Below are 21,266 nucleotides of genomic sequence, written 5' to 3' on the forward strand. Positions count from 1 at the left end.
TAATGCTTCATCTTAGTAGAAACAGGTTCCAAACGCAGCTGCTCTTCCAAAATTTCCCCCAAAACAGCTCAAAAAGTTGAGCGCGTATTTCCAACGCCCCAAATATTAAATGTCGAAACTTAGCGGATTTTTGCGGTAACTGAAAAATCGACGAAATGAGAGGAATTTCCGCCACGGTTTCTTCTGGAATGCAGGTTTTCGTAAAAATTAAATGATAAGGAGAAGGTAAGATGTTCAATGGAATTTTTTATTTTTTGATTTTTTGAGAAAAATGCCTTTTTTATGAATTTTATGGCTTAAAATAAAAATAAAATAATAAAATTTTTGAAAAAAAAAGAAAAAAAGGTTCAAAAAATGCGAATAAATGTGGAAAATTTTTTTTCAGAATTTTTAACGAAAAAAATTTATTTTGAAATTTCTTCTGGCCTGTTATTTAATTATTGACTCGTCCGCAAAAAACCCCTTTCCCTTGAAAACCTTTCTTGAGGCCCGAATTCTTCCCATACTTGCGTGAATATGCGCCCAAATTAAGCAATTTCCCTTCAGCTGGCTCAATTCTAGCGCGGCGCGGAAAAAAATGGTGGCGCTGTCGGAAAACAACTATGAGCGCTCATGATTATGGCGCGTATAAAACGTGAAGGGATCCAGGAAAAGAATCATCCTTCGTGACTTTCTGAGATTAAGAGAGAAGCAGCTCAACAGGTAATTTTTAAATCAAGGGGTTAGGGTTGTCAAATTTTTGCAAAAGAAATTTTTCAGTTAGGGTTAGGGTTATCTTTGGATTTTTTTTGCAAAAGTTTATTTGATATTTTAAGATTCTGAAAAATATGAAAACTGTTGGAATTTTCTCCGCACTTTTCGGCTTTGCTGCAGCTCAAGCTCCTCGGCCTACAATGCCTGGAACTGTCGATACAATGAGCGAATTCCGTGAAGAATTCGGCACCTTTGTTCCCGAGTCCATCAAGGTAAAAATCAACTACTCTATTCAAAATCTCACTTTTCTCTAGCTCTTCTCGCCCTTCCGAGACAACGTCATCACGATGGTCTCCCTTGGTCTCAAAGAAAACGGCTTCACCAGACGAGACATTAAAAATGCCTTGGAAGACATCTTCACCCACGGATGCCACTGCGGATGGAACAAGGGCCGACGTTAGTTTTCCTGACTTTTTCGTTCCAAAATTTTCATGACTCGTTTAGATGCTTTGGAAAAAACGAAAGTTGTCGTTGATGACCTTGACCAGGACTGCCTAAATTTTGACCACTGCGTCGATTGTCTTAAAATGGACCAGTGTAGTATTGAAACTCTAGAATTTTCTCCACTTGTCGAGAAAAATAAGCCAGTTTCTTGCGATAATTTGGCCGGCGACTCTTGTCAGGAATCGTGCTCTTATGATTCATCAAAAAATTTTACAAAAAAAAAATTAAAATATGTTAATAAAAATTTCGATATCTCAAGCTAAGAGCCTAAAAAGTACAATACCTGCCTTTGCTCAAAGAATCTTGCCGACAAGATTTTAGAGAAAATCGTCGGATCAGGAGAATACCCCTTCGTTGGCCTTTCCTTCACTGAATTTCACGATCAATGCATGAAGCGCGACCCGGTCGATGTCAACACTCAACTCAGAAAACCAAAAGTCAATGTAAGCCGAGATTTTTCCTTGCCTCCTTTCATCCCTTTTCCTAGTCGGATGCTGAGAGACAATGCTGCGGCGCCTACCCTAACCGAGCTCCTTTCACTTACAAACCAAACGGCCTAGCTTGTTGCGCTGGAACCACCCTTTACGAGCAAAAAGACGAAACTTGCTGCTCAAGCGGCCAGATTTTCCCGATCGGCGAAGTTTGCTAATTTCAAAATTTTGATTTGAAATTTCTATCTTCTGCCTAACTTCAGATTAACTAACTAGACAACTAACAATTGTTTTTAAAAATTTTGTGAAAAGCTGTACAACTAAACTTGTAAATAAATGTCTCAATCGATTGAAAAATATCTCATAACTGTACTGATGAAAAAATGAAAAAAACATTTTGACAGTTTAATATGGGATCCAGGCGGTTTCGTGAAGCCAGTCGTTGATGTCTTCTTGGGTGATGTCAGTGAAAACAACTAAAAAAAATAATACTTGATTCTAGTTATCCTAAAAAACCTGGAAGAGAAGCATCACAAGAAGGATCAGCGAAACTCATGATTCCGGTTATTTTCGCCTCGTCGTTCTCATCGATTGTGACTAAAGCTCCACCAGCGTCTTCATCACAGGCTCCAATTCGAACAGCATTCTTTCGGAACGGACAGGGGTCGAAGGGCTTGAGCCAGGAGTTCTCGTTGTTTCCAGGTCGGAACTCAGTGCTTCGACGAAGCTGGAACTTTGAGTTGTTGTTGACACTCGTGACTCCACCGCAATCGTTCGTCATCAAGCACGTGATCTAAGAATGCATCTTCTCAATTCAGAAAATTGTGAAACCAACCTGAGCTTCTTCGAGAGTATCTTTTTCAACCAATCCAGTACTCGGCGGATATCCTCCCAAATACATGCCCTCTCCGTAGATCCACTTGTCAAGTGGAGTACAGAGCTCGATATCTCCCGGTTCTCGGCAATATCGAGCTGGCTTCAAAAAGACATTGACGCCTTGGGAAGGAACTCGGAACTGGCCTTTTCGAAGAGTGTAGCTGCCATCTTTTTTAATGTTTTAAACACCATAAAGGATTTGGTAATTTGATTGGTAGATAGTTTTTTGGTGAATCTTAATTGACTTATTTCGAAGAGCTCCAGGTACCCCTAGACTGGTCATAAATTCTTGCTTTAAAAACTTAGGACTCTATTAAACTACTCAAAAAACATTTCCTTTGAAAGCGACGCCAGTACAGAACGGCTCCTGAATGCAAGCATCTTTTGCCAAATTCCCATTATCAAACTCCTCAGATCCTTCAACAACGCCAGCAAGTTCTTCATTCGAGACCATTTCCCACTCATTGAATTGGGCGCACCACTCTTGATCCGATGGAGTCGCGCAAAAGTGAGTAGAAGTCATGCCAGGAGCGAATGAACAGCCGGTCTTGTACTGTGTCAGTTGAAGATTTGTGACTTCCGACCAGCCGCCGAGTTGGGCTAAAGCATTGTCCTTGTAACTGCCGACTTTGGCAAGGCGAATCGGCTTGGCGAACTCGGACGGGGTGAATGGAGAAGAGACCTTGACAGCAGCGACATCGTATTCTTGGGTTTCAGCGTTGTACTTTCTGTCGGGTAATGAATCACATCACAAATAATAGCCTCATTTCTTTTATAAATCAAAATGGCCCGATCCTGGGGCATGTTGAATTTCTCTCTGATTCCGACTTGAATTCCTCGTTGCCAGCTGACATTTCCGTAGAGAGCCAAATAATTTGTACTTTTTTTGTTCAATTTTTTTGTACAGAACAGTTTAATAACTCTCTCAAAAATTCATCATTTCATTATATCAGAGATCACGAAGCTACAACTGTTTTTAATAAATAATCATTTAAAATTGCCAAAGTTAAAATATTTGTAATTTGAAAGGAAATAAAAATTATGGTCTTTCTCTGATTGATTTTTTGCTTACAAACTGTTTGTAAAGTATCTTTTCTTTAGAAAAAATTTGAATCAATCCTCAAGTTACAAGCAGCACTAGTGACAAACCATTCTAGATTGACCATATTTCCGGAGCAGAAAACCCTCTCATTCGCCATTAGAGCGAGTCTGTACGGCACCTCTCCATTTACCGCGTCATAACCTTCGGTCAAAAACTCCGAGGCAAGTCTCAAGCCAATTTCGGTCACTCTCATTTCGTCACTCAAAGTTCAGTAACTCAATGATTCTGAATTCGGAAGAACCAACACTGATCTTGAATCATGGCAGTTGGCCTTCTTCTCATGCTGCATCGCATTCTTTTCTGTTTCATGAGTTTATTTATTCAAGTTTTATTCAGATAAATAAGGGTTCTTGAATTTTTATTTGTCAAGTTTCATGCTAAAATTAAATGCCTAGGGAGATTTTTAATGAAAATTCGACTTGTTTTGATTTTATGACGATAATTGGTCATGAGAAAGTGACAACAACGAGGATTTGAAGAACTGATTAACAAGAATCCCTGGTCTTGATGAACGCTTTGAAAATAGTTGATAAATAAAAAACATATACTAAAAATATTTGCTTCCCGGCTTGAAGTTGCCGGTTTCATTTGGCAATCTTCGCATTTTTTCTTTCTTGACAGAGCCAGTCTCTATTTGTTGCAGATTATTTGTCAATGAAACGTCAGCCCTTTTGCTTTGTATATATTTGCATTGAAAATCATAGAAGCCGGTTGCTTTCCCTTTTTGAAGCCATTCACGATGATAATAAGATATCAGAGAGGTACTCAACGAAAAATCTCGAATTCTTTGAAAAAGTCTTTTTTTAAGTATTCATCTTCTTATCTGCATGCGACGCATGGCAACTGAGTTCGACAGAACCCATAGTCTACAATGTTGGTAACCCTCGAATCGAATGTAGAGAAGGCGATGATTTCACCGGAACTTGTGAAGATTTGCAAGTTTGTATTGACCAAGGACTCTGTGATCACGGACAAGATCCATGGGAGAGCGCGATTTGTGCAAGCTACAATGAAGAATTGAGGTGTTTTTATCAAACTGACTTAAGATGGACTTGGGGATGGGATCCAAATATTCATCAAATAATATGCGATAAAGGTTTATTTGAAAAAAAAAAAATCCCCTCAAACGCGGTTTTTCTGAAATTCGCATTTAAGGGTACTACCTTCGATTTCCCCAATTTTAGCCTTGAATAACCCTTAACATGGTATCGATAGCGGGTATCATATGGCCTCTAAAAGTTTAACTATCTTAGATCTTTAATCTGTCAGAGGCGTTTTCGAATAGCTCGATGAAAAGTCGGCGAATTTCTAGCTTAAAAATATCATTGTTGCAAAAATAGACTGAATAAACGGCGAAATAGCTCGAAAAGTAGCTTGATAACTCAGCCTTATTTTATTTTTTATGTGTTAATTGAACCCTCATCTTAAAAATGACAGAAGGTTTTTTTGATTGAAAAAGGGAAAATACCAAAAATTTTTTTTTGAAAATTGTGTCTCTATGATTTTGCTAAAATTCAGCATTTTTCAAAATTTGCGGACGCATTTTTGTCTCTAGAAGCTAAAATATCTAAGTTCAAGAATTAATGAAGTCACCATAATCCGCATCTTGTTCTGAGCTTCAAAACGAGCCCTTATTTGGAAGAATCGGACACCAAAAATTTTTTCGGAAAAAATACTTTCTAGTACAGAAATCAATTAAAACTCTAATTATTATGAAAACGCTTGACGTTATGAATGAAACGTTCGGTCCTTTTTTGGTCAAAATTTTATGAGGAATTCATTTCCGATGAAAAATTTAACATAACCGGTCATTGGGGTAATTGACGGTAGTACTCTTAAGGACCCCCAGTAGTTTAGACGACGAGGAAGAACTTTTATTCAGAAAATTTTTTTGCTCTTATAGAAAATTTTGTCAGAAATTGGCTCCGAAATTTGAAAATTTGCGTTTTAATTTTCATAAGAATCTTGAGTTCGCTATTTTTAGTGATAATTAAGGGTATACCCATCATAAAAACTATTTAATAATAAAAAAGAGTACAAAAAATAATTCGGGGCAAGTTAGGGAATAAAAACTGCAAATTGAAATCTGGAAATTTGCCTAAAACTCGACTGAATTTTAAAGAGGCTTTCCTCCTTAAGTTTGTTGGCCAAAAACTCTCAAAACGGGAACGGTCGTAGCTTAGGGCCTTAACTTTATCCTGAAAAAAATTAAGGGTATACCCCAATTAAAAACACGAAAAAAACCTTCACTAAGCAACCTTACCTTTAACAGCCTGTATATCCTTACGTTTGATATCGAGATATCACCATAAGGGGAACGGTTGCAGGCGAGGGTTTGATCTAAAGCTTGCAATTGAAATTAAGGGTTTACCTAAGATAGTTTTCGAGACAATCGTTCACTAAAGAGACCTATTTTCATTCTAGTGTTTTCCTCTTTCTTGCTCTTGTTTTTCTTCCATGCGCGCTTTTTTGGGTCCAACCAATCAGAGCGCTCTTTCAAACGCGCAGTTTCTCTCGGGAAAGAGGAGTCGAGAGATTGAGCACCCAGCGCAGCGCTTTTTTCACTATCCACGCGCCGAGGAAGCCTCACGGAAATGGCTCTTAAATCGGTTTTTGTCGGAATTAGAGAAAACCGAACCCACAATTTTGTAGATAAGGGTCTAGATTACTTTTCTATCAAAAAAACTCGACCGATTTAATGTAAAAATTTCGAGAAATCGCGATCGTCAGATTTCAAAACTCTTTACAGAGAAAAATTGAAATGAAAATTTTTAGATAGGATTGCTTTTAAAATAAAATGATCCGACGTCGCATTTGGGCGCTATGAAAGTTCAATTTCATAGGCTAAATCCTTAAAAAGAAAATTTTAGGATGTTCTACTTATCATAAAAAGCTTAAGCTGCGCTTGAATTGCAATATAGCAATAACCTTACAATTTCGATTCAAATCATAAAAATCAATATAAGAGACGAAAGTTATTTCAACGTGAAGTTGGCGATTCCGGGGAAGGATCCCTTTTGTTATTTTCTCACGGAAAATTCCGATAAAAGACAGCGTATTTTAGGGCTTAAAACGAGTTGGCAAATCGACGATAACAATTTCTTTACTAAAATTATATGTGAAGGCATCGATGAGTGCTCACCAAATCCGTGCGGTGAAAATTCATATTGTTATGATTTTTATGTCGGATATGAATGCGAATGTGATTATGGATTCAAATATGATGAAATCGAAGAAAAATGTGTTGATATTAACGAGTGTGAAATTGGGGATTTTGATTGTGGCTTATTTCAAAATTGCATAAATACAGATGGATTTTACGAGTGTGAATGCATGGAAGAATATATATGCTTTTGTGATTCGGTATTTTCTTTAATTTTTCTGATTCGAGAAAAAATTCAGAAACAGGAAATTGATGATGAACATAGCGATTGCGAGGGAAAACCATTTCCAGAAGTAGTTTGTTATGATAACCACCCGAAAAATACCAATAATGTTACATGCTTGGATATAAATTATTGCTTTGATCATGGTTCTTGTCATGAAATGAATAGAACTGTGGCTGAAACTTCTGCAATTTGTGCTCATACTAATGACAACTTCCTCTGTATCGGGCCTTTAGAATGTGAAAAAGGTAATTGAGGCTATTCTTATTAATTGGAAAAATATGTAATTTTTCAACAAAGTTGATTATGAAACTATCCTTTATTCAGGCTTTCTTCCAGCGGTTCATTTTGAAGGCTCGAATGCCATCAGCAGTTGCCTCAACATTGATGAATGTGCTTATAACTTAGACGATTGTGGAGGAGGCTCAAAATGCGTTGACACTGATGGAAGCTTTGAGTGTGAATGTAGCGGGAAACCATCACTTCCGTCTGATTATTCTGACCAAGATGCCTGGGATATATTCGAGCAAGAATTCCTCTACGATTCTTTATATCCGCAAAGATACAATCAAACAACGAAGACTTGTCAGGAATACGATCACTGTGCATCGTCGCCATGCACGAACGGTATTTGTTCAAACACGGGTTCAAAGACGGAGCCATATTTTGAGTGTTCATGATGAAATTCAATAAATTAGATTTGTAACTCCCTTTTGCTCTTGTCTTTCATTTTAATTTTATTAAGGGTATAGTAATCGCACTTGGTCATTTGACGCTTGAATTCCTCAGTGACTAATAAAGCTAGAGTTTCCTGTGATGACTCGGAATTACTTTCAGGGAACATTAAGAAAAATAACAAGAGCTTTTATCGAATTACCCACAAGAACTGATAGTCATAGTGCAAATGAGGATCCTTGAAAGTCACGAAATTTCGCGTTTTCGGCCGAGTTGCCAAATTTGACGGGCTAGAAAAAATATTTCTACTTTGAATTTCGAAAAAAGCTCTTGTAAATAGTAAGAACTAGGACGGATCTTAAACATAAGCATAATGCCATATTACATACATAGCGATTTTAGTATCTGCATAAAATGAAATCCTCCCACACATACGAATAGAACATGATCCGGAATTGGATAGGTTAAAAGCCGGTCACTTGGATCAAATTATATTTGAAAAAAAGATAGTGCACCGATCGGACGTCATTGGAGCAATGGTGCTCTCGACGCCTTCTGACACTTGAAAAATTATATTTGCTCATACATACTATTAAATATAATATTTCACGAAGTGAACTTATTTTTATTCAAGATTTATGAGATTAATGGGAATTTATAAATTAGGGTGATGAATTTAATTTTGTCTAGTTTTTGGTAAAAATAAAAAAGTCTAGGGAGAGTTTCAATCAAACTTCGGCAGTTGCGATTGGTTTCTTCGTTCACGATTCGTTCTGGATTTGTTGGCGATATTTCGTCACTAGAACTCGTCAAGGTGTTCGATGAGTAACACGGAAACGTACCTGAATCGGGGGTTCGACAGAGCGCAAATTTGATTTCCGTCAATAATCTTGCACAAGTAAGTTTCAAGTCGGCCACTGCGCCTGGTTCTCCTACCCCAAATTTTTCTCCCTGAAATTGATCATGAAAAATCATCAATATTTTCCTTGACGGACCTGTTCAACTGTGTCTGGAAGAACCTTATCGAGAGTTTCCTCCAATAAAAGCGTCAAGAAAGCACCGGTCAATCCCAAAACACCAAAAATGATGTAGGGCAAGGAAGGGTTGACAACAGCGAGGAGGGCGACTATCGGCGCGCAGATTCCACCAATTCGAGCGACTGATGAGCAGAGGCCAATTCCAGTGTTTCTAATTAAAAAGGGTTAAAATCCAAAAAAAGTAAAAAACGAGTGATTACCTGAGAGCAGTAGGGAAAAGCTCAGCTGAGTAAACGTAGATCCCACCATAAGCGCCTTTAATTATTTGATTCATTATCAGACATGCAGAAAGAGATTAACAAAACTAGAAATTCTTCAATTAATGCAACCTTGAAAGATGATGAAAATTACATTTCCAAATTCTTTCATATAAAAAATTCTTGTGCTGCGAATTTTTAAACTTAGTTATGGTTTCTTGAAAATAAACTTTTTACCTGTGAGAGCAAATTTTCCCGCTAGTGGGAGAACAATCGACATTTGTCTGTGAAAATCATCTTGTTCTGGGTGAATAAACATCATTGCAAGGCAAGAGACTCCACCGAGAATGTCAAAGAAGAACATCGACCTTAGTTTTGTCAACTTGTACTCAATATGTTTTTCCTCCTTACCATCTTCTGCCAACGGTGACAAACAAAAAGCCAGCAAGAAGTTCCGCCGGGACTTCAAGCATTCCCGAAATTGCCAAGTTTACAAATGGATTGCCCCCAAGAGTAGTTGCCCCCATCGAAAGACCGTAGTAAACTCCAGAAAGCATAAACCACTGGTAGAAGAGATTGAGGGTCCTCATTCGGATTCGAGGCGTCGCGAAAAAGTCAGAAAGCGACGATTCAACAACAGCTTCTTTTTCGGCGGATTGAGTCAGGCCGTATTTTTCAAGACCGCCAAATGTCTGAAAGAAAATAAATTTTACGATTCATTGGTGGTAAATTTACTCTTCCGTTGATCTTCGCTATAATTTCTAGCGCCGCATTTGCCTCGGCAATTCTTCCTTGTGAGATGAGCCATCGTGCCGATTCTTGAAAAATCTTCGGGATGAAAAAGCCGATCGCAGCCGGAAGCGACATAATCACAGCCAACACTCGCCAGGTCGGAAACCAGTAGGCCAAAAGCGCCATGATTGCCTGCCCAACGCCGAAGAGCGCTTGGGCCACCTGCAATGCCATAACACGGGTCTAAGGAGAAGTGTTAAGAATCGACAGTGTCAGCAGGATCTGCAAAGTGATTAGCAATTTAAGCGCTTAGCGATTTCAAATTCCTTAACAGCGCGCTAGAAAACGAGTTTCTTTGATGGAGAAAATTTGTACCTTTGGTTCAAAAATTTCTGAAGTCATGACAAAAGCTGACGAAATCGCACCGATCGATCCAGCACCACTGAACATTCGCCCTTTGACAAATTTTGAGTCATCTTGTCTTATTTTATTCTTACCAAGAAGAAGAAGATAGAAGCCAGTTTCGGATTTTGGGACAAATGCGCAGCTGACGAGGCCGAAAAAGGCAGTGATAAGGGAGACCGTGACAGTTCGCATTCGGCCCGAATTGTCGGACATTTTGCCAAAGACGACGGCGCCGAAGAAGACTCCGATCATGACGAAGATTTGGATGATTTGGATCTACAAATCATATTGAATGAGAGAAATGAGCCTAAGGCCGATAACTATGGAATCTTTTCTACTAGGTGAAAGTTAATCTTCAGACTATGAAGACTCTGAAGTTCAGAGTAGGAATCCCGAGCAAAAACGGGTTTTCAAAAACTTGAAAATATTTTATGGTATTTCATTCGCATTCTTAATTTACCTTCCATGCGTCTTCACAAACAAGACCGAAGTCGGTAACAATCGTTTTTTGGTAATAAGTCTGGTTGAAAGTCCATTTCGAGCAGGCGGTGTAACGGTGATAGTCAGAAATATTCGTTCTCGTGAATTCTAGCGTCGCAATTTTTATTAAATGTTAATTCGATTTAATTACCGGAAGAAGAAAGAGGTGTTTGGTAGTCGAAAAAATCTGGAATAAATGATTCGATAATCTGCGGCGAGCTCCACATTTTACTCTCCGAAACATATTCAGACGAGTCGTTCGAATTTGCGATGGTTTGGAACATCTCGCAAACGGCTGATCTCAAGTTCAAATACAAAATCTAAATCGCCGCGCTTCATTCTTTTTGAACTCTTTCTTGGCTTCGTTTTCCATTTCTCCAATTGTCAGTGTACGAGTTGTAGTTCACCTGCCTGCATTCTTTCGCCGAAGTGGCGTTGTTGAAGACGAAGAGTCTTCGGAGAGCTTGAAAGCTGACGTCGTCGAGGTTTTTGTGCGCTTCGGCGGTCAAGGAATGATTGTTCAGGGCGCATTGCTATAATTGAAAAGAGAATTAATGTTGTTTTTTCAACGAATAATCGACAAAAAATAATCGCAATTATTAATGAATCATCATTTTTTGGGGAGATGTCCGGAACCAACAAAAAATTTCGACAAATTTTGCGTGGAAATTTTCAACCAATCAGAAGCCTAGATTCAGAAAACCGGCCAATCAGCAGCCGAGTAGCTGCCCACGCAAATTTTGTCGAAATGTTTTTGTCGGTTCCAGACACCATCCCCATTTTTAGGACTTACATAATCAGGAATGAACCCTTCCCAATCCTGATGGCTCTGCAAATCTTCGGAAAGCTGATTATACTCGCAAGTGTGCCCGGGAGCAGCCGCTAGAAGCGAGTTGCCGAGCAAATGCCAGCACATAGTCATGGGCAAACATGATAAAATTAAAAATCGCGTCTTTTGATAAGTCCCGATTCCGTCGATTTCTTCGAAAACATCGTCTTTTTTCTCGGATCAAAAAGATTTTCCTCCTTGATTTTTCGAACATTCTCTACTTGACAATTTATGATCCAACTTGGCAAAATTGAAGGTCATTTTTTGAGATGTGTCACATCTGGTGGGATTGGAAACAAAGTTGTGCCGTGCTACTGGATGCGAGGGGGATTGGCACCTTTCTTTTTTGATGCGTTTCATTTTTAGACAAAATTCTCGAAACTCTGATTGAATAAAACAATGATTGAGAAATTTATTGATCTGAAAGTAAAATTAGATTCATGCAATTATGATAATTATAAGAGATCAGCAATAATTGATTGGATTTCGTCTTCGACATTGATTTGCTTCGCCCGAAGTTTTTTCTGCGCTTTTGTGAAGATCTTGTTCCACTCACTTGATTTGCCAGCTTCGTATTTTTTCAACGCAGCTTAAAATTGATGAGAAGAGAATCAAGCATAGTTGGAAAAAACACCCGAAACTCGCGTGCGCGTGCGTGCGCGTGCGAATTTTTCTCGAAATCCACGTGCGCGTGCGTGCGCGTGCGCTTTAAAAAAGAGGAGTGCGCGTGCGTGCGTGCGCGCACGTGCGAACACGCGTGCGTATTTTTCAAGGTATAATTTCGAGTTTTTTTGGCGAAAATTGAGGTTTTTCCAAGTAATTTTCTTATGAATAATGTTTTATAAACACTTTATACCTACAATAGCTTATCAAGGGCTCTTCAAAAACACTAAAAACCCTTTCTCTTCGTTAAGATATTCGCAAAATTTTCGAGGAAGGAGAAAAAACCTCAAAATTCCGAAGAAAAACCCTTTTTTTCCTATTCGCACGCGTGCGCGCACGTGCGCTCTTTTTATCTCCGGGTGCGCGTGCGTGCGCGTGCGCAAGTATTTGAAAATCTCGCGTGCGAGTGCGTGCGCGTGCGAAAACACGCACGTGTTTTTTCCAACTATGGAATCAAGAATGGTACTTTACCAAGTGCAAGAATCGTAAGAGCGAATTCAACTGACTGAATCTTCTGTTCAAGGTGCTCGAAAGCCTTGGTAAAATTCTTGTGATAAGCTTCCAAGCATTTCAAAATCTCTGTTTTTTCTGAAAACATGTTGGAAAAACTTAGTTTGTCAATTGTTTACTTGTGGCTTTCCAGAGTCCATTTCCTCGGGAATAATTAATCAACTCATCGGACCGGGAATCAGCATCCGGCTTCTCAGTGATTTCTGCAGCTTTGGACGGCGTTGCTCTTCTCCCCTTTTTCCTGGCCCCACCGATTCCACCAGCAGCAGGAGGACCACCCATCATAAATGGTGGCGCTCTTCGCTCCCTTGCAGGCATCATTCCTCCAGCAGCGGGAGGAGGAGGGAAAGCAAACCCTCCGCCTGCTGCCATATACCCTGGCCCTACAAGAGATCTTAAGTCTTGAAAATACAGGCCTTCTTTGAAGCAATTGGTCTAGCTATCAAAGAGCCGCTTCGAGTAGCTAAGGGTTAGGGCAGTTCGTCAGAAAGGGTAATTTATGACCATATTACGCTTTTTCTAGTCAACATCTTCGCAAGAATTAATTAATAATAATAGCTACTTCACTAGCAAAAATAATCAGTGAATTCAGTTCAACTGAATCTTACTCTCGATTTTTCTTATTTTTTCTTTTTCTTCTCTAAGACAGGCTAGAGTTTAAAAGGATAAAAAAAAGAAACAAAATAAAGTCCTTTTCATACCGCGTGATACATTCATTCCACCATGATGGAGTCCTTGAATAGGAGTGACTGTGCTTCTAATAACTTTTCCTTCCTCGTTTTCAACAACGCCGACGAAAGCAGTGTAGTCGCACAAAGTTTTCCCCTACAGACAATTATAAAGATAAGAAGGAGTGAAAAAGAACAAACAAAAATTGAAAGTCTCGTTTGAACTTCCTGACGGTCGAATTCTTGTTGATATGAAGTTGAGTCTTCCAAAAAGTCGATCTCTTGCTTCGCCCAGAAGGATTTGAGCTTGATATGCGCGTTGCTCCAGCGAGATCTTTACTCGGGATTTAAAACGGAAGATAATTTTTCATCGAGATATATTTTTGAATCCGTTCATTTCGCAATTAAGTTTGCAAAGCTGTCCATTTATCACAAAGCGGATTTGATCAATGTTGTCAAAAAGAGCTGAGTTAGGACCGGTCGATTTTAAACATAAATAAAATCTTTTGAAGCCATAAATTGGCATGTTCAGTTCTTGAGGATTTTGAGAATAGCCAACGAGCTGAAGATTTGCTGGAAGTATAATTCGTTGAAGATGTATCGCTGGTCTTCGTTTCGGTACAAGAAAATATTCGCTAGGTCAACTATCAATGAAAAAATGCACCGTTCCTAGAAGCATTTTCCAAAATCTGCATTGTTTTCGCCTGAATTCGATCTTTTCCCAAAACATAAACTGCAGAACCAAGTCCATTCTTGGCGATTCCTTCGCACAAGCTTTTCGATGCTCCGGACCCAATTCCAAGTGAGAAGAATCGAAGCTTGTTCTCGAATTTTATTGTGCTGTCTTTGACAATTTTGATGACATCGTTGGTGTTTGTGATGGCACCATCTGTCATGACGATGATGTTTCTGTAGACATCTGGCGGTTGCTCAAGACTAAACAGATGGAAGGGATAAACGTATGGAAGACTTACGTAAGAATGTCCATAAGAGGGCCATGAATGTCTGTTCCTCCGAGATTCGCCCTCATTTCTCTGTCGATCCATTGTTGAAGACCCTCTAATTGTTCGTCATCATCTTCATCTTTCACAATCCATCTCGGAGTCCGCATCACACGAGGTTGCCTAGATTGTCTTCGCTCGCGGTAGCTGTAGTAATAATCATCATCGTCTGAGTTATCTTCCCCTTCACCTTCTTGCCTAGGTTCGAAAACATGTCTCGATCCAAATCGGCAAAAGATCACCTTTGAGCCGTGGTCGAGCGATCGGATCATCAACTGCAATGTCTTTCTTGTCGATTCCATGTAGTTACCACTCATTGAGCCACTGCAATCAAGGAGGAAAATATACTCCATCGGCGCGTCGGAGTCATCATCGCTTTCCTCAAGACCAAGCTGTTCTCGTATATTTTTCTCGGAAATTTCAACACTGACAATAGCGTCTGCGTTATGAAAGTCCTCACAGCCTGTTTCGCTTTCATTTGGTCTCTCAATCGACTCAACTGTTATTTTCGGGTTAAAAATGCCTCTTGACTTGATTTGAATTTCAAGATCAGTTTTCGGTCTATCGGTTGTCGGAGCAATAATCGGCATATGCCGCATATCTTCCTTAATTATCGGGCCATTTGGTCCTTCAATAATCCGATTTGCAGTTTGATTGGAATTGAGCTTCTCATAAAGTTTCCACTTTCTTCCTTCTGGAACTTCTGCACCCTTTTGATAGTCCATTTCCCAGGTTTCATCAGTTAGAAAAACTAAATTCAAAACATTAGTTTCGATCTAAATAGACTGCTACTAACTTTCGGCAATTCCAAAGCTTGAGTCGCTTGCTGTATTGGCGGATTCTCCATGTGGTTCAATAATTTCAATTTCGTCGATCCACGATGAAGTATTTGAATTACCAAGATCGACTTCCATTGCATCTTCCTCTTCTTCACCAGCCCTGAATCTTTTCTTCCTATGCCTTGGAACAAAGAGAGCATGAACGCGATCACCATTACCATTGGCGTCGCCCTTCAGCGGCTCGGAATATTTAAAGTGCACATTAATTAACTTAGTAGCTTCTGGTTTATTGCCCATTTCGATAGTATACTCATCGCCGCGAAATGATGAGGTCAGGAGAGCGCCAGAATCACCAGTTTGTACTGCTTTATTGTACTCTTCCCGCGCTTCTTCTTTTTTCTTGAGTTTGGTTTCAATTTGTTGAAGCAGTTGACGTCCATCTTCTTGTATGTCATAATACTTCGCACAAAAATAAGTCACTAAAAGGGTTCAAAAAACATGCAAATATAAAACTTACAGCTTTTATCATTTGAAAAAGGCAGAATAAATTTCTGCTGCTGGTCCATTCCATTCGGGTCTGGGTCAAAAGGTCCAGAAAAGGTAAGTCCAGGAATTTTTTCAAAGAAAATGTCCAAAAAAGTGTGCGCATTATCTTCAAATATTCTTATTTCTCTCTTCAACTTCGTTATCGCGAAATTTCCTCCTTTGATTCGCACTCCCGTACTTTCGTACGAGTAGTGCAAATCGACTGCCCCATCTTCAGGCATTTTTTAAGGGAAAAAACTTTTTAAAGCGTTATCTGACCAAACATTAGCCCCCGCGATCATTCATTTTCCCTTTTTTACTTCAAATATTTACGAGCTTGCCAGCTCAAGAGCGACTGACTGGAGAAAAAATGGAAGTTTTTATTTTCGTGCCCTTGAGACAATCGTAATTTTCTCGTAATTTTTTCGACGAAGATTCTCTCCCTTGGCTTATTTTCTTGCCGGCACGTGATTGGCTGAGCTTTTTATTCGCGGATCAATTTGAAACTAAATAAGAATGTTCCGCGCTGTTGAATCGACAAACAATTGTGCAAATCGAAGCCAGCAAGATTTTCAAGCCCACTCATTTTTGTGAGAATGTTGAGTATATTTTTCTTGTCATCAATAAAGAATTTGAACTAATTGGAAATTCGTTCTTTTTTTACAGCAAAATTATCCGTGCGATCAAAAGAGTGAATCGAAAATGTCACAGATTCAAGAAAGATCGCCAATTATCGACTTGATTTCTTCATCGGCGTTGATTCCATGAGAAGAGAGCTTCGTTTTTGCCTTCTTTGAGATATGATACCATTCCACCTGCTTGTCCGCTTCGTATTTTTCAAGAGCGGCTGTAAATCAGATTCGAAAAAGTCAACTAAATGAAGTTTTACCTAGCGCTAGAATTGTTAGGACGAGCTGATCATTCTGAATCTTGAATCGAAGATGCTCAAAGATCTTTCCGAAGTTTTTATTGAATAACTCCAAGCATCTGATGATTTCAACGCCCTCTGAAAAAAATGAAATCAACGAAATTCGTTTCAAATGACTAGTACTCTTTGCATTCCAAAGTCCACTAGTGCGAGTGTAACTCATCAGCTGATCAAGACGCGCGGAGTCGTTCTTTTTCTTTTCAGCATCAGTACTACTGATTGTCGCAGATTTCATCGTCCTTGAACTTTTTCTCCTGGCACCGCCGATTCCACCCGCGGCTGGAGGACCACCCATTGACATTGGAGATCTGCCATTTCTTATTCCTGCTGGCATCATTCCTCCAGCAGCTGGTGGAGGAGGGAAGGCGAGTCCTCCAGCTCCTGCGAAAGCTGATCCACCGGTGGGCCGCCTTCCACCGGCTGCCATGTACGTCGGTGCTTTAAAATTGGTCAATTAATTGCATAGAACATTGGGCTGGTTATACTGTTAGAAATTGTATTTCGTCCACTGTGAAGTCCTTGAAGTCCTTGAACCTGCGTCACTGGACCCATCGAGACGCCATCTCTGACGCCCACAAATGCGGTGTAATCACATAATACTCCGCCCTGAAAACATAAAATGAAGGAAAAAAGAAAATAATTTCTTACAAAGATAGATGCATCAATTTGCGCTTCTTGAACATCAATGTTACGAGGACGCTCGTCTTCGAGAAAATCAATTTCTTGTTTTGCCCAAAATGACTTGAGAGAAATATTTTGATTCCTAAACGGAGCACTTTTTTGGGACTCTTATCTTTCAATCATAATTTTTTACGATAAAAAATTGATAGAAAAGATTAAAAATATTATTCAAGAATCCGTTCATATTGTAATTGAGCCTAATTGTTTGTCCATTTATCATGAATCGAAGCTGGTTTCTTGGATCAAGCAAAAGAGCCGAAACAGAAAGGATTTGATGATGAGTTGATTTAAGCTTCAGAAAAATTCTCTTGGAGCCGAATATTGGCATGTTCAGATTATTTTCAGCAGGGGAGAATCCGACTCGTTGAAGTCCATCTGGAAGGATGATGTTATTAAGGAAGACAGAAGGTCTTTAGATGATGCATATTGATGTCAACTTAACTAAGTAAGCAAGGATACTGTTGTTAAAGCATCATTCCTCGAAGCATTGTTCAAAATCTCCATCGTTCTCGTCTGAATTCGCTCATCTCCGAGAACATAAGTCGCCGATCCCCTGCCATTCTTTGCGATACCCTCACATAAACTCTTCGAAGCACCGGATCCAATTCCAAGTGAGAAAAATCGAAGTCGACCTTCATGCTGAATAGTTGTCTCATTCACCATTTGAATGACTTCGCGAGTATTGGTGATGGCTCCATCTGTCATGACAAAAATATTTCTGTAGGTGTCGGGAGACATTTCGAGCCTTATAAAGTATAGATAATAAATTTAAAAATGAAATTACTTGAAAATATCTTGAAGCGGCTCTCGAATATTTGTTCCACCCATATTCGCTCTCATATCTCTCTCAAGATAATTTTGAAGAAGTTCTTCTTGGTCATCGTTATCCTCGTCGATTGTTATCCACTCAGGTCTCCGCATCTCAGGCACAGGTCGTCGCTGACGATCATTTCTATCGTAATTATAATGATAACGAGGGTCTAGCGGTTCATTTGTTCCGCCTCTTTGTCGAGGCTGAAATTCATATCTTGTCCCGAACCGACAAATAATGATCTTTGATTTATTATCCATTGATTTGAACATCAATCCCAATGTCTTTTTCGTAGCATCCATGTAACTACCACTCATTGATCCGCTGCAATCAACGAGGAAAATGTACTCCATAGCAGGTTTTTCTGGGTTTGACTCGAATCCATTATTGCTATCATATTCGATGTCGCAATTGCCATGGATTTCCATTGGCTCCGCAAGCTGGCTAAGTTGCTTTCGAATATTTTCTTCTGAAAGATCAATGCTCAAAATAGCTTCATCTTCGTTAAATGCTTCTGGTCTACTCCCCGTTGACTCGATTGTCATCACTGGATCAGAATAAGGATTAACGAAGAAACTGATTTCGAGGTCGTTCTTTTCGTCATTGATTCGTTCATCAAGCGTCAATAATCGGGGCATATCATGATGCTCAACCCCATTAATAATACGCGTTACAAGATGATTTCCTGGATCGATTTCGTAAACGAGCCATTTTCTTCCGTCAACATGATATGCCGGGCCATTTAATCTGTCAACTTCCCAATGCCGATTGTCAACCTCAACTAATATAATCATTAAATATGTCGCGAAAAAAACTCCAAAAGAACTTACTTTTCACAATAGCTGATTCGGGTCCCCCAGAATTGGAAAAATCTCCACGGCACTCTATAATCTCGATTTCATCATGCCAATTACTTCTCTGATTTGGGCCGTCCAGTGAGATATTTATCAATGGATCGTCTTTTTCTGTTGGCAGAAAACGGCTTTTCCTGTGCCTTGGAACATGAAGAGTAAATGAGTGTTCTTTTCCGTAAATCCACTTCGACTTCATTGGCTCAGAATATTTCAAATGCACATTAATGTACATTGTATCATTGGGTTTGTGTCCCATCTCGATAGTGTATTCATCACCACGACAAAGCTCATCCCTGGTTGCAATAACACCATAGTTTTCTTGAGCAAATGCTTTCTTATACTCATCTCTAGCTTCTGATTTTTTCTTTAGCTGTGTGTCAATGTTTGCAAGCTCAGCGCCATTACTTGCGAAATATTGAGCACGGAAAAAAGTCACTAAAAACATTTTTGAAAAAATAGTTGGTTTTCGTTGCCAAAAAGATTGAGAAGAAAACTCACAGCTTTTTTCATCAGAAAACGGAAAGACAAATTTCTGTTGCTGATCTTCCCCATTCGGATCTGGCCCGAACACATTATCCGGAACCTTTTCGAATATGATGTCCAAAAAAGTGTGTGCATTCTCTCCAAAAAGTCGAATTTCTCTTTTCAGTTTTCGTATCTCAAACCTTCCGCCCAGAATTCGCACTCCTGTATTCGCGAATTCATAGTGTAAGTTGACCGCGCCGTCAGCGCGGTAGGCCATTTTAACTTTTCACTATTATCTCGATTTACGCTGCTCAGAATGAAAAAGAGCGCGTTTCGTTTTCCCTTTTACGATTAGTCACTATTTACCAAGCTAATAAATCGGGCATATGAACACATGAAGCCATAGTCAACATAATTCTCTTTCGAAGTTTCATTCAGTAAGAACTGAATTTGAAAAAAGTTCAAAGACGAATAATCCCTTTCGGCAAGATCAGCCATTTCAAGTCATGAAATCGATTTTTTTGTGATTATGTTTCACAGATGCATAGAAAAAAGCTAGAAAATGACAGTTTCTTAAAATTCGTTTAAATTAAAGAGTAAACTCAGGATGAATAAGAGCGCTGAAAACTTACTTTCTCGGACGACAGAAAAGTCTTCCTCGATCTTGAGAGTTCGGGAGAGAAATTTTCGCTCTGTGAGAATCAAACTTGTGTAGTAAAATGCGACGCAGTAGAAAGAAGCTTTTTCTTGGTCTCAAAGACTGTTTTACCTTCTTGAAATCTTGAGAAAAAACCGTTCTTTTAACCAAACAAGCAATAAGCTTATACCATTCCATTCCTTTTTCCTTGTCAAGATCGCTTGAGCCGACAATATCGTCAAGCACCATTCGGCTGAAATTCTTGATCTCTTCGAAAACTGAGATTTTATGAAGCTGTTCATCGGTTTCATCGCCAATTTCATTTTCAATAAATTCTTCCTTGTTTTCTCCTTTTGAAAATTCTTTTCTCTGGCGAAGCTCATTATCTTCGTTGACGGTGTTTGAATCAAGAATTTCAAGAAAGAATCAAACATTGTCGACGCTTCTTTTCTAGAGAAAAAATAAGGAATCTGGGCTCAACAATCGCTGCTGACCGACAATTTTACGGACTGATTTAATGAAAAGAAGATCTTTACTACGATTACGAGTATGAGATGGTGTTTGACTCGAAGTTCGAGAAAGTCGAGTTGATAAAGGCGAAAGTTTTTGACAATCAGAAGAGATTATTGAAGAAGGAAATTTTGAAAATTCTGGCAGCTCTGGGTCGTGACAATACAAAGGTTTATGTCCTTTTCAAAACTTTTTGAATATAATGAACAGAAATACCATAATTATTGATCCTATGATTTCGCTTCGTTCTCTTTTGAGCATTTTTTGTTGATATTATTTTAAATTCAAAAAGTATTGTTTCACCTCAGACGATTAAGATCGATGTAAATTTCTTTATCAGAATTGCTCAAAAGCATATCTAAGCTACCAGCAGCCGAATTACTAAAGGAAAAAAACGAGCAAATCCGCTAGCTAGATTACGAAACCTCCGTCAATTCGACCCTTGTCAAGCTGAAATCAATGCTGGGATTTTGTCAGGTAACATAACGACGTGAAAATAGCTGCCCAAGTTATGTTTGGTCAGAGACTGGTTTCTAAGTTGAGAAAATTGTAGAGCTGAATCTCGCCTTTCCCAGGCGAAATCGAATCCATCACGCGCACACGTGTCATCTGCGATATACAAGACGAGCTCTATCATCAAAATTTACAGAGCGCGAAAGAAATCGACGTCTTTTTGGTCGTCTTGTTTGGGAAATGTGCTTTTCATCATCAAAGAAAGTTGACGATATGAGAAACTCAGACAAGCAGAGTTTAACCTCAACGGGAAAAACATACCAAAACACCGGTTGTTCCGATCCCTCCTCCGAGACATACGGTTTTTGGAATTTTTGATGCTCAAATTTAACATTTGTTGAAACATTTCTTTAGTCAGAAAATAAACTGATTTC

At 39.1% G+C, this 21,266-nt stretch overlaps 8 protein-coding genes across 8 annotated transcripts; 2 read left to right on the forward strand and 6 right to left on the reverse strand.

Annotated features, from left to right (window-relative positions):
- Window positions 1–575: 575 nt before the first annotated feature.
- On the forward strand, window positions 576–1,977 carry LOC145700692 (uncharacterized). The gene is made up of 6 exons (XM_081778015.1): window positions 576–702; window positions 816–965; window positions 1,008–1,149; window positions 1,198–1,384; window positions 1,481–1,640; window positions 1,685–1,977. Exons 2-6 carry the CDS (start codon window positions 828–830, stop codon window positions 1,844–1,846), a joined length of 789 nt encoding a protein of 262 aa, XP_081634141.1. The 5' UTR covers window positions 576–702; window positions 816–827; the 3' UTR covers window positions 1,847–1,977.
- On the reverse strand, window positions 1,978–3,799 carry LOC145696246 (uncharacterized). The gene is made up of 5 exons (XM_081773246.1): window positions 3,689–3,799; window positions 2,862–3,228; window positions 2,464–2,672; window positions 2,145–2,421; window positions 1,978–2,104 (listed from the first exon to the last, which is right to left on the reverse strand). Exons 1-5 carry the CDS (start codon window positions 3,797–3,799, stop codon window positions 2,034–2,036), a joined length of 1,035 nt encoding a protein of 344 aa, XP_081629372.1. The 3' UTR covers window positions 1,978–2,033.
- Window positions 3,800–4,421: 622 nt separating this feature from the next.
- LOC145696247 (uncharacterized) lies at window positions 4,422–7,672 on the forward strand. Its single transcript, XM_081773247.1, has 4 exons — window positions 4,422–4,702; window positions 6,671–6,969; window positions 7,009–7,240; window positions 7,320–7,672. The coding sequence occupies exons 2-4, from the start codon at window positions 6,940–6,942 to the stop codon at window positions 7,670–7,672; spliced, it is 615 nt and encodes a 204-aa protein (XP_081629373.1). The 5' UTR covers window positions 4,422–4,702; window positions 6,671–6,939.
- A 606-nt stretch (window positions 7,673–8,278) lies between these two features.
- LOC145700686 (organic cation transporter protein-like) lies at window positions 8,279–10,814 on the reverse strand. Its single transcript, XM_081778010.1, has 11 exons — window positions 10,670–10,814; window positions 10,499–10,626; window positions 10,131–10,314; window positions 10,009–10,088; window positions 9,637–9,876; window positions 9,313–9,593; window positions 9,139–9,269; window positions 8,905–8,959; window positions 8,663–8,855; window positions 8,510–8,618; window positions 8,279–8,466 (listed from the first exon to the last, which is right to left on the reverse strand). Exons 1-11 carry the CDS (start codon window positions 10,800–10,802, stop codon window positions 8,429–8,431), a joined length of 1,572 nt encoding a protein of 523 aa, XP_081634136.1. The 5' UTR covers window positions 10,803–10,814; the 3' UTR covers window positions 8,279–8,428.
- LOC145700698 (uncharacterized) lies at window positions 10,798–11,509 on the reverse strand. Its single transcript, XM_081778024.1, has 2 exons — window positions 11,312–11,509; window positions 10,798–11,051 (listed from the first exon to the last, which is right to left on the reverse strand). Exons 1-2 carry the CDS (start codon window positions 11,438–11,440, stop codon window positions 10,854–10,856), a joined length of 327 nt encoding a protein of 108 aa, XP_081634150.1. The 5' UTR covers window positions 11,441–11,509; the 3' UTR covers window positions 10,798–10,853.
- A 2,148-nt stretch (window positions 11,510–13,657) lies between these two features.
- On the reverse strand, window positions 13,658–15,957 carry LOC145700685 (von Willebrand factor A domain-containing protein 5A-like). The gene is made up of 5 exons (XM_081778009.1): window positions 15,486–15,957; window positions 14,986–15,447; window positions 14,163–14,940; window positions 13,862–14,124; window positions 13,658–13,800 (listed from the first exon to the last, which is right to left on the reverse strand). Coding segments are annotated over exons 1-5 (1,755 nt in total). The 5' UTR covers window positions 15,736–15,957; the 3' UTR covers window positions 13,658–13,798.
- Window positions 15,958–16,075: 118 nt separating this feature from the next.
- Window positions 16,076–17,209, reverse strand: LOC145700694 (uncharacterized). The gene is made up of 5 exons (XM_081778020.1): window positions 17,070–17,209; window positions 16,907–17,027; window positions 16,545–16,859; window positions 16,383–16,499; window positions 16,076–16,340 (listed from the first exon to the last, which is right to left on the reverse strand). Exons 2-5 carry the CDS (start codon window positions 16,971–16,973, stop codon window positions 16,207–16,209), a joined length of 633 nt encoding a protein of 210 aa, XP_081634146.1. The 5' UTR covers window positions 16,974–17,027; window positions 17,070–17,209; the 3' UTR covers window positions 16,076–16,206.
- A 61-nt stretch (window positions 17,210–17,270) lies between these two features.
- LOC145700684 (uncharacterized) lies at window positions 17,271–19,533 on the reverse strand. Its single transcript, XM_081778008.1, has 4 exons — window positions 19,266–19,533; window positions 18,744–19,202; window positions 17,887–18,694; window positions 17,271–17,847 (listed from the first exon to the last, which is right to left on the reverse strand). Exons 1-4 carry the CDS (start codon window positions 19,507–19,509, stop codon window positions 17,544–17,546), a joined length of 1,815 nt encoding a protein of 604 aa, XP_081634134.1. The 5' UTR covers window positions 19,510–19,533; the 3' UTR covers window positions 17,271–17,543.
- Between the last annotated feature and the right edge of the window lie 1,733 nt (window positions 19,534–21,266).

Source organism: Oikopleura dioica, chromosome 2 (assembly GCF_907165135.1).
Source record: "Oikopleura dioica chromosome 2, OKI2018_I68_1.0, whole genome shotgun sequence".
Taxonomy (NCBI): Eukaryota; Metazoa; Chordata; class Appendicularia; order Copelata; family Oikopleuridae; genus Oikopleura; species Oikopleura dioica.

What these genes read in the sequence shown, in the direction of transcription:
- LOC145700692 (XM_081778015.1), top strand. Translation starts at nt 828, where the DNA reads ATGAAAACTGTTGGAATTTTCTCCGCACTTTTCGGCTTTGCTGCAGCT. An exon ending in CGGATGGAACAAGGGCCGAC is followed by an intron (nt 1,150 to 1,197) that starts GTTAGTTTTCCT and finishes TGACTCGTTTAG; the next exon opens with ATGCTTTGGAAAAAACGAAA. An exon ending in GACTCTTGTCAGGAATCGTG is followed by an intron (nt 1,385 to 1,480) that starts CTCTTATGATTC and finishes AAAGTACAATAC; the next exon opens with CTGCCTTTGCTCAAAGAATC.
- LOC145696246 (XM_081773246.1), bottom strand. Translation starts at nt 3,799, where the DNA reads ATGAGAGTGACCGAAATTGGCTTGAGACTTGCCTCGGAGTTTTTGACC. An exon ending in ATACTCTCGAAGAAGCTCAG is followed by an intron (nt 2,422 to 2,463) that starts GTTGGTTTCACA and finishes ATGCATTCTTAG; the next exon opens with ATCACGTGCTTGATGACGAA. An exon ending in TTGTGATGCTTCTCTTCCAG is followed by an intron (nt 2,105 to 2,144) that starts GTTTTTTAGGAT and finishes TATTTTTTTTAG; the next exon opens with TTGTTTTCACTGACATCACC.
- LOC145696247 (XM_081773247.1), top strand. Translation starts at nt 6,940, where the DNA reads ATGGAAGAATATATATGCTTTTGTGATTCG. An exon ending in ATATATGCTTTTGTGATTCG is followed by an intron (nt 6,970 to 7,008) that starts GTATTTTCTTTA and finishes GAAAAAATTCAG; the next exon opens with AAACAGGAAATTGATGATGA. An exon ending in GCCTTTAGAATGTGAAAAAG is followed by an intron (nt 7,241 to 7,319) that starts GTAATTGAGGCT and finishes TCCTTTATTCAG; the next exon opens with GCTTTCTTCCAGCGGTTCAT.
- LOC145700686 (XM_081778010.1), bottom strand. Translation starts at nt 10,802, where the DNA reads ATGTTCCAAACCATCGCAAATTCGAACGACTCGTCTGAATATGTTTCG. An exon ending in AACACCTCTTTCTTCTTCCG is followed by an intron (nt 10,627 to 10,669) that starts GTAATTAAATCG and finishes TTGCGACGCTAG; the next exon opens with AATTCACGAGAACGAATATT. An exon ending in GGGAAAATTTGCTCTCACAG is followed by an intron (nt 8,960 to 9,138) that starts GTAAAAAGTTTA and finishes AAATAATTAAAG; the next exon opens with GCGCTTATGGTGGGATCTAC.
- LOC145700698 (XM_081778024.1), bottom strand. Translation starts at nt 11,440, where the DNA reads ATGACTATGTGCTGGCATTTGCTCGGCAACTCGCTTCTAGCGGCTGCT. An exon ending in AAGGGTTCATTCCTGATTAT is followed by an intron (nt 11,052 to 11,311) that starts GTAAGTCCTAAA and finishes TTTCAATTATAG; the next exon opens with CAATGCGCCCTGAACAATCA.
- LOC145700685 (XM_081778009.1), bottom strand. Translation starts at nt 15,735, where the DNA reads ATGCCTGAAGATGGGGCAGTCGATTTGCACTACTCGTACGAAAGTACG. An exon ending in TTTTTCAAATGATAAAAGCT is followed by an intron (nt 15,448 to 15,485) that starts GTAAGTTTTATA and finishes GAACCCTTTTAG; the next exon opens with TGACTTATTTTTGTGCGAAG. An exon ending in AAGCTTTGGAATTGCCGAAA is followed by an intron (nt 14,941 to 14,985) that starts GTTAGTAGCAGT and finishes TTTTGAATTTAG; the next exon opens with TTTTTCTAACTGATGAAACC.
- LOC145700694 (XM_081778020.1), bottom strand. Translation starts at nt 16,973, where the DNA reads ATGGGTCCAGTGACGCAGGTTCAAGGACTTCAAGGACTTCACAGTGGA. An exon ending in ACGAAATACAATTTCTAACA is followed by an intron (nt 16,860 to 16,906) that starts GTATAACCAGCC and finishes CCAATTTTAAAG; the next exon opens with CACCGACGTACATGGCAGCC. An exon ending in CCTAACAATTCTAGCGCTAG is followed by an intron (nt 16,341 to 16,382) that starts GTAAAACTTCAT and finishes TCTGATTTACAG; the next exon opens with CCGCTCTTGAAAAATACGAA.
- LOC145700684 (XM_081778008.1), bottom strand. Translation starts at nt 19,509, where the DNA reads ATGGCCTACCGCGCTGACGGCGCGGTCAACTTACACTATGAATTCGCG. An exon ending in GTTTTCTGATGAAAAAAGCT is followed by an intron (nt 19,203 to 19,265) that starts GTGAGTTTTCTT and finishes AAATGTTTTTAG; the next exon opens with TGACTTTTTTCCGTGCTCAA. An exon ending in CGAATCAGCTATTGTGAAAA is followed by an intron (nt 18,695 to 18,743) that starts GTAAGTTCTTTT and finishes TGATTATATTAG; the next exon opens with TTGAGGTTGACAATCGGCAT.